The sequence below is a fragment of the Heptranchias perlo genome, chromosome 33, assembly GCF_035084215.1.
Source record: "Heptranchias perlo isolate sHepPer1 chromosome 33, sHepPer1.hap1, whole genome shotgun sequence".
NCBI lineage: Eukaryota > Metazoa > Chordata > Chondrichthyes > Hexanchiformes > Hexanchidae > Heptranchias > Heptranchias perlo.
In genome coordinates, this window is record NC_090357.1 from 7,103,554 (window position 1) to 7,117,878 (window position 14,325).

General features: G+C 43.6%; 1 protein-coding gene across 1 annotated transcript in view; it reads left to right on the forward strand.

Moving 5' to 3' along the window:
• Window positions 1-14,325, forward strand: part of dscaml1 (Down syndrome cell adhesion molecule like 1) — a 412,483-nt gene that overhangs the window by 300,131 nt on the left and 98,027 nt on the right. The window contains exons 12-13 of the mRNA XM_067970940.1: window positions 6,817-7,016; window positions 10,913-11,009. Coding sequence (XP_067827041.1) covers window positions 6,817-7,016; window positions 10,913-11,009 — 297 coding nt within the window. The remainder of the gene's footprint in view (window positions 1-6,816; window positions 7,017-10,912; window positions 11,010-14,325) is intronic.

Sequence of the window (14,325 nt, forward strand, 5' to 3'; positions counted from 1 at the left end):
CCGGGTAACTCCAGGGCAATGTTATCATCACGATTCCAGTCTTTCATCCGAGTGGCTGATTCCCTGGCGTTACCTGGGGTTCTGGTGGCTAAAATTTCATAAAGGATTCCATTAGAAGCAAAATTTGGACGATGGGATGAGTTATGTTAGTTCTGCTTTTAAAAAAAAATAGGATGCATGTACGGATTGGCCCATAATACATTGCATAACAAAGTGGTGCTGTCACGTTCAAAGTCACAATGCACTATGGGTACAGAATCCATGGCTGAACCAGTGTGTAGTTCCTGGATTTAGAAGTAATCCTCCTGGAGAGTGCTGGTTTTGTTTGTTCTGGTATCACACAGCTTGGAAGTGCATCAGGGTAGTTGTACTGCATTTTTTGGCATTGAATTGTAGCCAAATTTGTAACCATACAAAACACTGAATGTGAGCACCATGATTCTTTGCATTTAAGCCCCAAAATAGCAATATTCCGCTCGGAATTTTGCTCGATGGAAGTGCAGATCCGAGTTTTAAGACTGGCCACGTCTTTGGTGAGCAGCTAGATGGATACGTAAACCAATCCCAAATCACCAATCCCAATCACCACAAGGCTGACCTATGAAAGACAATCCAGTTCGTGGTGCAGTCACAGCGGACTGGCACACTGTCTACGTTTCTCTTCTTCTTTGGCAATCCTTTAGCTTCTTCAAGATCGTTGACTCCCTGCCTGCGCACCGATCACCGGGGTTTGTGGTCTCTGATGGTCTCCCAGGTTACCTCATTTTTTCAGGTTGGATTTCCAACTGTTTTTCTATCTCTTTTTCTGGTCCCTGACGCCTCTTTGGCCGGCGGTCAGTTCTGAATAAAGTAGGTGTTTTGAGAGTCTGGAGTCACCCATTCCACATACGTGGCCAGACCAGCAGAAGTTGGGCTTGTATGGTGTACGATGGGAGGTGAGGTGACTTTGAGTTGCACCAATCTGTCTCCCAGTGGGACTTGCACAGACCTGCTCTTGAAATTCAGCTGCCTTGCTCTGAATTCCTGGCAGATAATGCTTGTGGGAAGTGTATACATTTGCGTGGACAGCCTCTTGAGGTCAGGTTTGCCTCACATTATCAAGGTAACCCCCACAGAGCTGTGACCAGTAAAATGTAGTGGTGAGTGCATGGAAGTTTTCAACAGAGTTGCATTAAGAATTCTTGGGCTTCTCCACACCTCTCGCATAGCCTCTCCCCACCCCCACCCCCCCGATCCATTAAAACACAGACGTGTAGTAAAATGCAAGAATAAATAGACCCGTAGAATATTTACACACTGCATGAGTGATAGAGCAAATCATATCACTATATATATTGCTTCAATGAAACTGAACCAGTGGTTGTATGCAGCTTTTCTGCATTATGGGGAGTTTTATTGGGGGCCCCATTTTCGTCTTGGGGGGAGGGGGTGGTCAGAGGCCCTTGTGTTGATCTGCTCCCACTCTTCAACTGTGAAAACCACTCAGCAGGATCGATAGATTGTAGACACTGTCCTTCCAAACATGGGGTTGTGTCTGGAGAAAGCATTTTGAGCTGTATGAAAGTAGGTGAAGTACCGATGGTTACAGGTCTGTGATTTGAGGTGAAGAATTAAGAATCCCAGCCAAGAAATGTAGTCCTCTTATTACTGACAGTAGAATCTTTGATGTCAGCACTCAGTGCGGAGGGTGAGGGAGAGAAGTTCTTTATCTCCGTTCTGTCTGCTCTTGTTCATATTCCAGAAATGAAGAAATCAAAGGGGTCATTTTGCAGGGAGTGCGTCTTGGGAAATCACGATCTGCCGTCATTGCCGTCGATAGTAAGCCTGCTAACCAGCAGGACCACCAGCCTGTGAGCTGAGCTTCAGCAGCACAGAAGGTGCAGTGTGGTCGTAGCCCCAGGGACTCATTTATAGATGTTAGGAACAGGTGTAGGCGATTCAGCCCCTCGTGCCTGCTCCGTCATTTGATAAGATCATGGCTGATCTGTGATCTAACTCCATATACCTGCCTTTGGCCCATATCCCTTAATACCTTTGGTTGTCAAAAAGCTATCTATCTCAGATTTAAATTTAGCAATTGAGCTAGTATCAATTACCCAACCTCTTGGCTGATCAGATCCGATCCACAGTTGGGCTTCACTGCGATGCCTTTTGTGGTCTTTTAGCCAGCCAGCACTCACTATCTATAGTCACACATGGAGAACAGCCACCCTAGCTGTCAGTTACCCTAGATCCATACCCCAAATGGTTCATTCCAGAGAAGATATGGGGAAAGTTGGGTGACAAAAAGGCCAATTTCTGGTTGATGGAGAATGATTTGAACTTTGACCCTGAGTGCTGTGTCATTCCCATGTCCCCTCCCCCAATTATAATTTTGGCACAGTAAGTGACTCTGCAGGGTCATTTGTTTATGCATTATGGTCTGGATTAGCCACAGTGACAAGACGAAGCTCCCCAGGGATGCAGAACCCATCAGTGTCCTTTCTTACTCTGAGGATGAAGAACGACTTTTCTGAAAGCAGAATTTGTTTTCCTAAAGTAAGATTAACTGCCCATTTCCAATGTAATCTGATGCCTTCAGTTACTGGAGTAGAGTCCAGTTCACTTGGGGCTATGCTATGGAAGGTTTTATTACTGTAATCTATTGTAGCTCATGTAGCAAGCTGCCTAGAATAGCTTTGCTAAGCACAAAACAGAGGCAGTCATTATTTTGTGTACATAAAAGTTTATGGACTCATTATTAATTTTATTACTAATTGAAATATTTAATGATGGTAGAACATGAATAATTTAATTCCTCATTAGCCAAACAAAAGTTGAATCAGCACTGTTCTGCTGATTGAACAGATAGGCACTCCCTAATCCAAAGATTCTGGCAGGACTTCTCATTTACGTAGAGTTACATAGAATGTACAGCACAGAAACAGGCCATTCGGCCCAACTGGCCTGTGCCGGTGTTGATGCTCCACACGAGTCTCCTCCCACCCTACTTCATCTAACCCTATCAGCGTAACCTTCTATTCCTTTCTCCCCCATGTACTTATCTAGCTTCCCCTTGAAGGCATTTATGCTATTCACCTCAACTACTCATTGTGGTAGAACCAGAACCAGGGGTCACAGTCTCAGGATACGGGGTATGCCATTTAGAACTGAGATGAGGAGAAATTTCTTCACTCAGAGGGCGGTGAACCTGTGGAATTCTCTACCACAGAAGGCAGTGGAGGCCAAGTCATTAGATGTATTCAAGAAGGAGATAGATATATTTCTTAATGCTAAAGGGATCAAGGGATATGGGGAAAAAGCGGGAACAGGATACTGAGTTAGACGATCAGCCATGATCATTTTGAATGGCGGAGCAGGCCCGAAGGGCCGAATGGCCTACTCTTGCTCCTATTTTCTATGTTTCTATGTAGCAAGTTCCACATTCTAACCACTCTCTGGGTAAAGAAGTTTCTCCTGAATTCTTTATTGGATTTATTAGATCCTGTTGTATGGAATTCCGGGTCCAAGTCACATTCCCATTGTTCAGTCTTTGACTTCTTCTTTAACCTTGTGAATCTGGTGCAGGGACTTGTCCAAAGATGGTGACTGCACAATAGGAATCTGAAGAAAAAAGGATTCTAACATTTTAAAGAATTTTTGGTTTTGTTTGGCCCAGTGTCTGTGTCAGAAAGTTGTGGGTTGAAACCCCACTGCAGGACTTGAAAACATAATCTAGGCTGACATTTCAGTGTTAGTGACAGCACCTTCCAAACCTCCACCAACTGGAATGACAAGGCCAACAGGTGCATGGGAAGACAATCACCTCCGAGTTTCTCTCCAATTCACACACCATCCCGACTTGGACATATATCGCCCACCATTCCTTCATGGTCGCAGGGTCAAAATCCTGGAACTTCCTACCTAGTAGCAGGAAGCACCTTCACCACATGGGACTGCAGCACTTCAAAAAGGCGGCTCGCCACCAACTTCTCACGGGAAACTAGGAATGGGCAATAAATGCTAGCCTTGCTAGTGACGGCCACATTCTAAGAACAAATTTTTATAAAGTACCGAGTGAGTGCTGCATTTGTCAGAGGTACCGTGTTTTGGATAAGACAATAAACCGAGGCCCTGTCTGCCCGTTCAGGTAGATGTAAAAGATCTCCTGGTGCTATTCAAAGAAGAGCAGGGGAGTTCTCCCCAATGTCCTGGCCAACATTTATCCCTCAACCAACATCACTATAATAAATTGCAGGAGAGACCAGAACTAGGGGCCATAAATATAAGATAGTCACTAATAAAGCCAATAGGGAATTCAGGAGAAACTTCTTTACCCAGAGAGCAGTTAGAATATGGAACTCGCTACCACAAGGAGCAGTTGAGGTGAATAGCATAGGTGCATTTAAGGGGAAGCTAGATAAACACATGAGGGAGAAAGGAATAAGGGATATGCTGATGGGGTTAGATGAAAAAGGGTAGGAGGAGGCTTGTGTGGAGCATAAACACCGGCACAGACCAGTTGGGCCGAGTGACCTGTTTCTGTGGGGTACAATCTATGTAATTCTATATAAATGATCTGGTCATTTATCTCATTGCTGTTTGTGAGATTGTGCTGTGCAAAAATTGGTTGTTGCATTTGCCTACAGAACAACAGTGACTGCACTTCAAAATAATTCATTGGCTGTGAAGCATTTTGAGATGTCCTGCAGGAGTGAAAATGCTATATAAATGCAAGTTCATTTTTTGACTGCAATGATCCAATGCACGTTAGACAGTGTTTTTCTTAACTATACTTTCCCCAACTCAATGGAAAAAAAAATCGAGCCAGAGACCAATTTCACTCCCATCACGCTCACAGATTACGTTTAATAAACCAACATAATGTTTTTGCATCCACTATCTAATTTGGGCTTCCATTTGGGATGAACTGAATGTGCTGAGTGGTGTGCCTTCCCTTATCTTTTATAATCCAGCACGAGTTGCTTGTATCTGTAGTCTATTCCCTCACCAGATATTCCCACAGCCTGACGCGCTCAAAATGCTGCAACATTCTTGTATCTCTGTCAAACCGATCTGATCAAAGTTGACAAAAGAGAAATTGGAAACTGAACCTGGTTTTTGTTAGTTCTGGTGGGATAAAAGAGGATCCTATTGAAACAAAGTGTAATTATAAATTTATCTAAAAGAAAATGTGTGGAATTAGCAAACAGTATTAAAATGGATGCGTTGAGTAGATTTTTTAGGGCGATTTGAAGCTGAAGTAAGACTGGCCGGGTAGAAAAATCACCATCTGCTGGGGAGAAAAAAAAAGTCTCTTATAGAATTAACAGTGATGTTTATTTTATTTTGTTCAGTTTCCCAAAATAAGGCCAGCTCCTTGGAAGCCATCTATGTTCCCGGCTTAATGCTAAGCGTGTGAAAAATGAAAAATTGCTTTATCTTTCCGGCTCTGTAATTCTGTTGTCCAAAAATTTAATTCCACAATACATGTTTCCTGCCTCCCCCTACCTCCGTTTATTTGTTTTCAAGACCAGTGCAGTTGTTCTCTCTGTGGCTGTGCTGGATAGTAAGTATTAACAGTACCCCAATGATTCTGTTGGCAAGAGCACTTGTCTAGTGTGGAACTGAGCCATTCCAACAAGGAAGACTCCAGATCTCATGCCTGGTCAGTGCTGAGGTGGCTGATCTCAACCAGGCTGGCGATTGGGGCTTCTCAGTCAACCTCCGTGTTCCTGGGTTCGTCAGCAGTGCCATTTCTGATTATAACAACATGCACCATGGAAGAAAGAAATACTTCACGTTGAAACATCTCCGATGGCTTCACACGTTGAATTACTTTCGGACTGCAGTGATCCTTGCTATGTAGGCAAGTGTTAGATGTTGCGGAGCTAAACTGAAGTGTTCGCTATAGTTTCAATAATTGTTTAATTGATTTGTTAGCAATTTGGAAATGCCCACTCTGGGATTGCTGATGTCTGATGGACAGCTTCTGAGTGGTTTGTGTGATGATTTTTTTTTTAGCTGTTACTGACTGAGAGACATTTCATTTGAATAATGTTACTCGGAGACTGAATTGACTGACCTCTGTACCAGTCCCTTTCGATTCTTGCAGGCACCTGGCTGAAGCACCAAGTGATGTGTGCTCCGTGATTGGGTTTGAAGCTTTATTTCTACTTCCTCCATGGGTTCTGGCCTCAATCTGGCAGTGGGTTAATTGGATTGATCTAGGTTCAGATTGAATTGCATCGCCAGAGTACACGTTAGAGGCCTACAGTGCAGGATTATGAGGATGCCTATTAGCGAGTGGGTTAACTGAAAAAAAAATCATCCATATTTATCAGTTATTCCTCCCCGCTGCTTTAAGAACTTTGTGGGCACCATTTCACAGCCAAGAGGCAAAAGGATGCACAGGTAACCTGCTCCCCGATTTTCTGTTCATAACTCCCTTGACCTGGCCATGAGGGCCTATGTAAGAATAGCCTGGTGAAATTGTCTTTGATTATTTCCCTCTGATCTTGGGGTCTCCCCTCAGTGCGTCAGCTGAGTTCGGATACTCGCTGTGTGTAGAATCGGGGTATCAAACCCTTTATCTAGTGCGTTGAGGTGCAGTACATTAAGTGACCAATGTGCTACCTCACCAGCAAGGCGGGGGAATCAGGCTGCATTAAAGTAATAACTTAACATCCAACACTGTTAAGGTATGCTGTTTACTGTGGACAATGCCATCCATGGTGTTATGGTTACTGCACTCTGCTGAAGTCCCCATCATCTGTTCAAACATAGTTTGTTTCTTACATTGACTTGAACAATTATATACTTCTCTCTCTAATCCAGTCCCAGCAATGATTACTTCTCACCCCAACACCACCATTGCCATTAAGGGCCAGAACAAGGAACTTAACTGCACAGCCCGTGGAGAACGGCCAATCATTATTCGCTGGGAGAAGGAGGACACGGTAATTGACCCGGAAAGAATGTTCCGGTACTCAGTGGCCACCAAGGACAATGGAGAAGAAGTTGTCTCCACACTGAAGGTAGGTTATCACACTTTCAGCTTGCTTTACCATTTAATTCTTCAAAACAAAGATTTATTCATTCCAAGTACAATGATGTACAGAAAATGTTTCCGCTTGTGGGGGAGTCCAAACCTAGGGGGCTCTAAATATAAAATAGTCACTAATAAATCCAATAAGGAATTCAGGAGAAACTTCTTTACCCAGAGAGTGGGTTAGAATGTGGAATGTGCTATCACATGGAGTAGTTGAGGCAAATAACATAGATGCATTTAAGGGGAAGCTGGATAAGTACATGAGGGAGCGAGGAATAGAAGGATATGCTGATAGGGTTGGATGAAGTAGGTGGGAGGAGGCTCATGTGGAGGATAAACACCGGCATAGACCAACTGGGCAGAATGGCCTGTTTCTGTGCTGTAACTTCTTTGTAATTCTATGTAATGTGAAGTGTTATTCACGTTTATTACAATAAAAACGTGTGTTGACATGATCTCAGTGAATTGCACCAAAATATCTTAAACTGTGACTTTTGTTGGTTGGCCAGATTCATCCCGGGGAGGTGGCTTCTGTAGTTTGGGTTTGTGTTTGTGTTTATTCAGCAGGGCTTATTTAAATTGAGATGTCTAGGTGAAGGTTCAAAGCCCAAAGTGCAAGAAGCTCCCCGAGGTTAAAGAAAGTAAGTTAAAAGGTGAGGAAAATCGAGAAGGAATTATGCCAAAGTTGGGTTTTTAAAGCCTTGGAGAAGGGAGGACTGTGAAAGCTAAGGTGATCCACAGTTTTGAGGACGTGGGGAATAATGAGTTGGGGTGTTGGTTAAAAGACGTAACAAGCTCACTGGGATATTTTACAACAGACTTACTCCCTGGTGTGGTCTGCTCCACCGTTTTGGCAGTTAAGGCAGCCATTCTAAAGCGCAAACTTCATCAATGTAGTCTTTATTGACTTAAAAAAAAAACCCTTAAAGATGGAAAGGTTAGTAATAGGCAGACATGATCAGTAAAACAGTGATGAAGTCAAGTTGCTGGCCAAGTCCTTGCAGTCCCCATTTATAAATGAAGAGGAATGTCTCACAGGACCTGCAGTTTACATCAGCCTAGGTTGATATTTTCATCAAGTGGCCAAGATTGCAGTCGAATATTTATCCAAGAGTGGATTTAGCTCCTTGGCTAAAATGAACCAGTATTATTGGACTGGAAGAAGTGTCTCTATAACTGCACTGCCTGTGCGCAAAGCGAAGGGACAGAAGCCTTTTGCTGAGAAAATTGCTACTTAAAAGTGAGCCCTGGTATCCTTTTATAGATCGGGAGAGCTGGGGCTCTATTCTAATCAACACTCAGCTTCCTCAAGTTGCTGGATCTGATTAAAAATGAACAAGATGCACCAAGTGAAAAATACCTCAACACTGATTAGAATTAATCCCCAGACCTTTGAGGGAAAAGGGGTCCTAATGCTGAAAACACACTGACTACATTAAATGTTTAATCGAACAACCCGACAATCTCTGATATGTAACATCTTGTTTTTGCCTGCATCTCTCATAAAAATTCCCCTTCTATTTTATACAATGCTCAAAGATGATGTTCTAAAGGAGGTCACTCCTGCTGCATTTGCAGTTGTGTTGACATTTATCTTTTAAAATGGAAATGAATCTACCCTGCACAATTTCAGCTTTGAAAAATAATGATCACACAAGGCTCCATATGTAAATTTTAAAGGAGCTTTCAACCAAATTGAAGCGCATTATGCATTCATTCCTAATAATGCTCCCAGTGAGAACTTTGCTGAAGGCCAGTGGGACTTCTGCATTATATTAATTATGAATTTCTAGGATGTTTTGAGGGTAGTTCGATGATAGTTGTGGTAGAATAGCATTTTGGAAGGCTTGGACCTCGGATCGTGGCTTTTGGCTTTCGTTTGAAGTGTCCTCTCCTGAGGTTCATGCAATTGTAAACAATTTTACAACACCAAGTTATAGTCCAACGATTTTATTTGAAATTTACAAGCTTTCGGAGGCTTCCTCCTTCCTCAGGTAAATGTCAGGAACTCATGCAGTTCTCCAGAAGGCCTCTAGCTGGAGCACTGTGGAACGACAGAATGTTCCACCTTGGAGACAGCGGCAGGGGAGTGCTTTCTTTTGCCCCCACCCATCCTTCCAATACCTTACGTTGCTCTTGGAAACGTTACACAGCAAAGACTGTTCTAACTTCCTGCAATGGGAGTCGGAATAAATATGGGGAAGTTAAACATTTTTACATGCTGCTGTGTGATGAGCCGCTAAAATGTAGATTTACAGCTGCCAACTTGCAAATGGCAAGTTCCAACACCAATTAGAAGTCCAGTGGGGGGGGGGGTCAAGGGGAGAACAAACGCTTTGGCCCAGAATTTCCTCAAAACTTGTGCTGAAACAGCAGTGTAAGTACGGTGTAATGCCAATTTTCAGCCCAAAAGACTGAGGAAATTTTTACGCTATACCCAAGTTTCCTCGATCTTTCGCACCAACTCAGTGAAACATTCACCAAAACTCTCTGCCGCTAGTTAACACAGCTCTGTCCCCCTGCAAAAGACCAGAGAACCTGATTTTCCTGCAACTGCATCTAAATTTATGCCTAAAATTTTAGGCGCGGCAAAACATGAAGTCATATTTCTGATGTTTCATGGCGATTTATTTAAAGCTTTTTTTTTTAGATTTCACTGCACTGAGGTCTACACTGTATTTTCTGCATCTTTGATGGTAGTTTTGTGGCATACGAATGGGTTACATTAAAAGCTGAAAAGCTTCCACGATTGCATTTTCTTAAACATGCTGTGCATAAAGGATGGTGCGACAGCTTCAAATTTTCATTTGTAAAGGGGAACTTTAAAGAAGGAATATGGCGTAAATCGCACGCTTCCTGCAGGCCCCCTGACTGTTTACGTTCGGGTGATGCTAATGAGATTCTCAGGAAATTTTGGTGCAAGTTGTGTCGGTTACACCCTTGCAGGAGATTCCGGGCCTTCCTCACAAGAAGGAAGGGAAAATCTCATGAGGGAAGTATTTCTGGGATGCACTTGCACACTACCTAGGAGGAAGTTCAAAAGAGCTATTGGCAAACCTTTGGGACAAAGGCACTTCTCTGGTTTATGATTCATGAATTTGTCCTGTGGGTTCCCATAAGATGTTATGAAATACTGGCCTAGAAATTGGATGGTGCCCGAATTGGGGCACAATCCGTGTGCAGTGCATGTTTCACATGCCTTACCAGGTTGGCGGGAGGACCATGGCAAATTGTTCCGTGCTCCTGCTCCTCCTAGCCCCACATTAAGGTAAATATATATTTTTTCGAAACTTGCCATTTTGGTGCCTCCAGTAGTCCCTTTAAGGACCGCTGGTTAGGCCACCAAAAGACTAGGTAATGCTGAACGCAGCAGATCCAATGCTGTGTTTAGGACCCAAACCAATTTCTGGGTTCGGATCCTAAAACGGGCATTAGGTCCTTCATTAGCATATTCAAGTCCCCTAACACCTATTCTTAGTCAGCCACTAGGGGCACCAATATGGTGTCAGATGCGATTCCAATGCTGTTCGGGCGTGGGAGGTTGGCCCCCTAAATTGGACCTCTTTACACCCGTTTTCCGCCTGGAAAATGAGCGCGTGGTCCAATTTCAGCCCCACTCCAGGGTTTAGAAACATTCCATATCAAAGATTATGTCCCACAGCCCTATGCTGCAGAAATTTAATCAGAGAGTTGGCGCTGGCTCAGAACACCTCATGCTCATTTGGACAGAGCTTGTATATTTGTCAGTAATATTTCAATACTTCATGTACACAATGTGTGACAAGTGTTGTGTGATTTTTTTTTGGGAGCTGGGGCCCGGCACACTGCATTTTGCTATAATGTCAAATCTGTGTCCTTTTGCTTGACTGTCTCCTTCTGTAGATCATGCCTGCCGACCGTGGAGATTCTGGCTTCTTCTCTTGTCATGCAATCAATTCCTATGGAGAGGACCGAGGACTCATCCAGCTCACAGTTCAAGGTACTCCATTTGTTATGTTTAGATCACAACATGCTTTGCCTGTTCGATACATCTCACCTTAATGGAGGAATGCTGTTCATACTCAAAAAAAAACAATGGGCACAACATGTTTGTACTCTTTCAACTCTAGGACCTGGGCACAATTCCAGCTTAAAGTGAGCAGTGTTTCAATCCAGACTTCTGGCCACTGCAGGCCCACAAGGATTAGCATTAACGTTCACACTTACTCAATAGTTTTGTCCAGAAAAGCCACAAGGAAGTAGTTGGGACGAGCAGTCGCAAGCAAATGTGGTAGATTGTAAAATTGAAATTGAGAGCCAATATATGAGGAGGCTACATAATCCCATACCTGACATAGGAGCTCAATATTACAATGTTATATAAACATAGTTAACAATATTATTTTTCTCTGAAGCTTACAAATGTCCAGGGATACTATTGCATGCTCAAGTCACTTCTGTTACCAATCAATTGCAACCTAGATTTCTTTTTGATTATAATCCTTTCACTACAGTATATTATTTCAGCCGCATTCAGTGAGGTAAGAGGGATATAGTCTCTGATGTGACGAGAGATCAACTGGTCATAACTTCTCGGAGGCCAAGTTTTGATAGTATTATTTTTCTCTGCTTAGGGCTTGGAAAATGCTTATGGTAGTTTTTAGGTAAAATCTAAGCTCAGTGTGATAAGTATAGGTGAGGATAAGTGAGAGTTCTTGGAAGATTTGAGCCTATGCTTTGGTCCTGAGCTGGTGATTCTATAAGGTCAAAAGTGGGAATGTTTGCTGGTGATTGCACAGTGTTCAGTTCCATTCGCAACCTTTCAGATAATGAAGCAGTCCGTGTCCACATTAGTAAGACCTGGACAACATCCACACTGGCAAGTGGCAAGTAACATTCACACCAGACAAGTGTCAGGCAATGACTATCCACATGCGAACATACAAATTAAGAGCAGGAGTAGGCCATTCGGCCCCTCGAGCCTGCTCTGCCATTTGATAAGATCATGGCTGATCTGATTGTGACCTCAACCCTACTTTCCCGTCTACCTCCTATAACCTTTGACTCCCTTGTTAATCAGGAATCTATCTAACTCAGTCTTAAAAATATTCAATGACCCTGCCTCCACCGCTCTCTGGGGAAGGGGGTTCCCCAGACTCATGACCCTCTGAGAGAAAAAATTCCCCTCATCTCCGTCTTAAATGGGAGACCCCTTATTTTTAAACTGTGGCCCCCAGTTCTAGTCTCTCCCACAAAGGGAAACATCCTCTCAGCATCTACCCCTTCAAGTCCCCTCAGGATCTTATATGTTTCAATAAGATCACCTCTCATTCTTCTAAACTCCAATGTATACAGGCCCAACTTGTCCAACCTTTCCTCATAAGATAACCCCCTCATCCCAGGAATCAGTCGAGTGAACCTTCTCTGAACCGCCTCCAAAGCAGTTATGTCCTTTCTTAAATGAGGAGACCAAAACTGCACACAGTATTCTAGATGTGGTCTCACCAATGCCCTGTATAACTGCAGCAAAGCATCTCTTTATATTCCATTCCCCTTGCAATAAATGACAACATTCCATTTGCCTTCCTAATCACTTGCTGTACCTGCATACTAACTTTTTGTGATTCATGTACTAGGACACCCAGATCCCTCTGTACCTCAGAGTTCTGCAATCTCTCTCCATTTAAATAACATACTGCTTTTCTATTCCTCCTGCCAAAGTGGACAAGTTCACATTTTCCCACATTATACTCCATCTGCCAAATTTTTGCCCACTCTGCCAAATTTTTTCCTCCAACAAGAGAGAGAGTCTAAACACCTCCCCTTGACATTCAACGGCATTACCATCGCCGAATCCCCCAATGGGGGTCACCATTGACCAGAAACTTAACTGGACCAGCCACATAAATAATGTGGCTACAAGAGCAGGTCAGAGGCTGGGTATTCTGCAGCGAGTGACTCACCTCCTGATTCCCCAAAGCCTTTCCACCATCCACAAGGCACAAGTCAGGAGTGTGACGGGATACTCTGCACTTGCCTGGCTGAGTGCAACTCCAACAGCACTCAAGAAGCTCCACACCATCCAGGACAAAACAGCTCGCTTGATTAGTACCCCATCCACCACCTTAAACATTCACTCCCTCCACCATTGGCGCACTGTGGCTGCAGTGTGTACCATCTACAAGATGCACTGCAGCAACTCGCCAAGGCTTCTTTGACAGCACCTCCCAAACCCACGACCTCTACCACCTAGAAGGACAAAGGTAGCAGGCGCATGGGAACAACACCACCTGCACGTTCCCCTCCAAGTCACACACCATCCCGACTTGGAAATATATCGCCGTTCCTTCATCGTCGCTGGGTCAAAATCCTGGAACTTCCTAACTAACAGCACTGTGGGAGAACCTTCACCACACGGACTGCAGCGGTTCAAGAAGGCGGCTCACCACCACCTTCTCAAGGGCAATTAGGGATGAGCAATAAATGCTGGCCTTGCCAGCGACACCCACATCCCATGAATGAATTAAAAAGAAGTCATCCTGTACTTAAACGCCCTAAGGTACAGATCTATTGAGGGTCTCAAATTAAATCATCAACTTTGCAGTACAATAAAAATGTAATTGAAGAAATATTGTGCAGAGCCTTGTTCATAGGTTTTATTTTCCAGAGTCTCAGATGGGTTTAGGTATGCATATTTACTATTAAAGTCTATTACCGGGATGTTAGCGTCAGTAAAACCAAATAAGCTCTTGATGCTTCTTCTGTGCACATAATTTATTTATATGTAGCTTTGCCCCTCAGGAGATGGGCTGATGATTTTTTTTCTGGGCACCATAAGCCAAGGCTTTGCTGCTCATGCTTTGGCATGGTTCCAGCTGAGGCTGCTTCGTGAAAGATCTTATTCACTACGCACATCATGTGGTTTAGCAGATCTTTGGAGAAAAGCAAGATCTGCCTATGGGCTTCCAAAAAACATTGGCTTTATTTAGCATGGTGCGTATTTTTTCCCCTTTACCCCTTTGCCTCTGAAAGTCTTGATTCATGCTGCATTCCCTATTCAGTACCTTGCACAAATGGCATTCTTCATAGGCTAGCTTAGATGGTGAGAGTCATGGGTGTATCCAACTATGGGGCCATCTCAGCTCTGCTTTTGTGACATCCACACACTCGTGTTTCCAATAGGGCTGATTTGATTGCAGACACAAGTGGGAACTCTGGTCAATTTTTCACCTCCCGAACTGTGGATGCTGAGGTCAGCTGTGATGCACCGGATAAACCAACTCAACGCAGACTAGGGGTTGAACGCGGGACCTTCT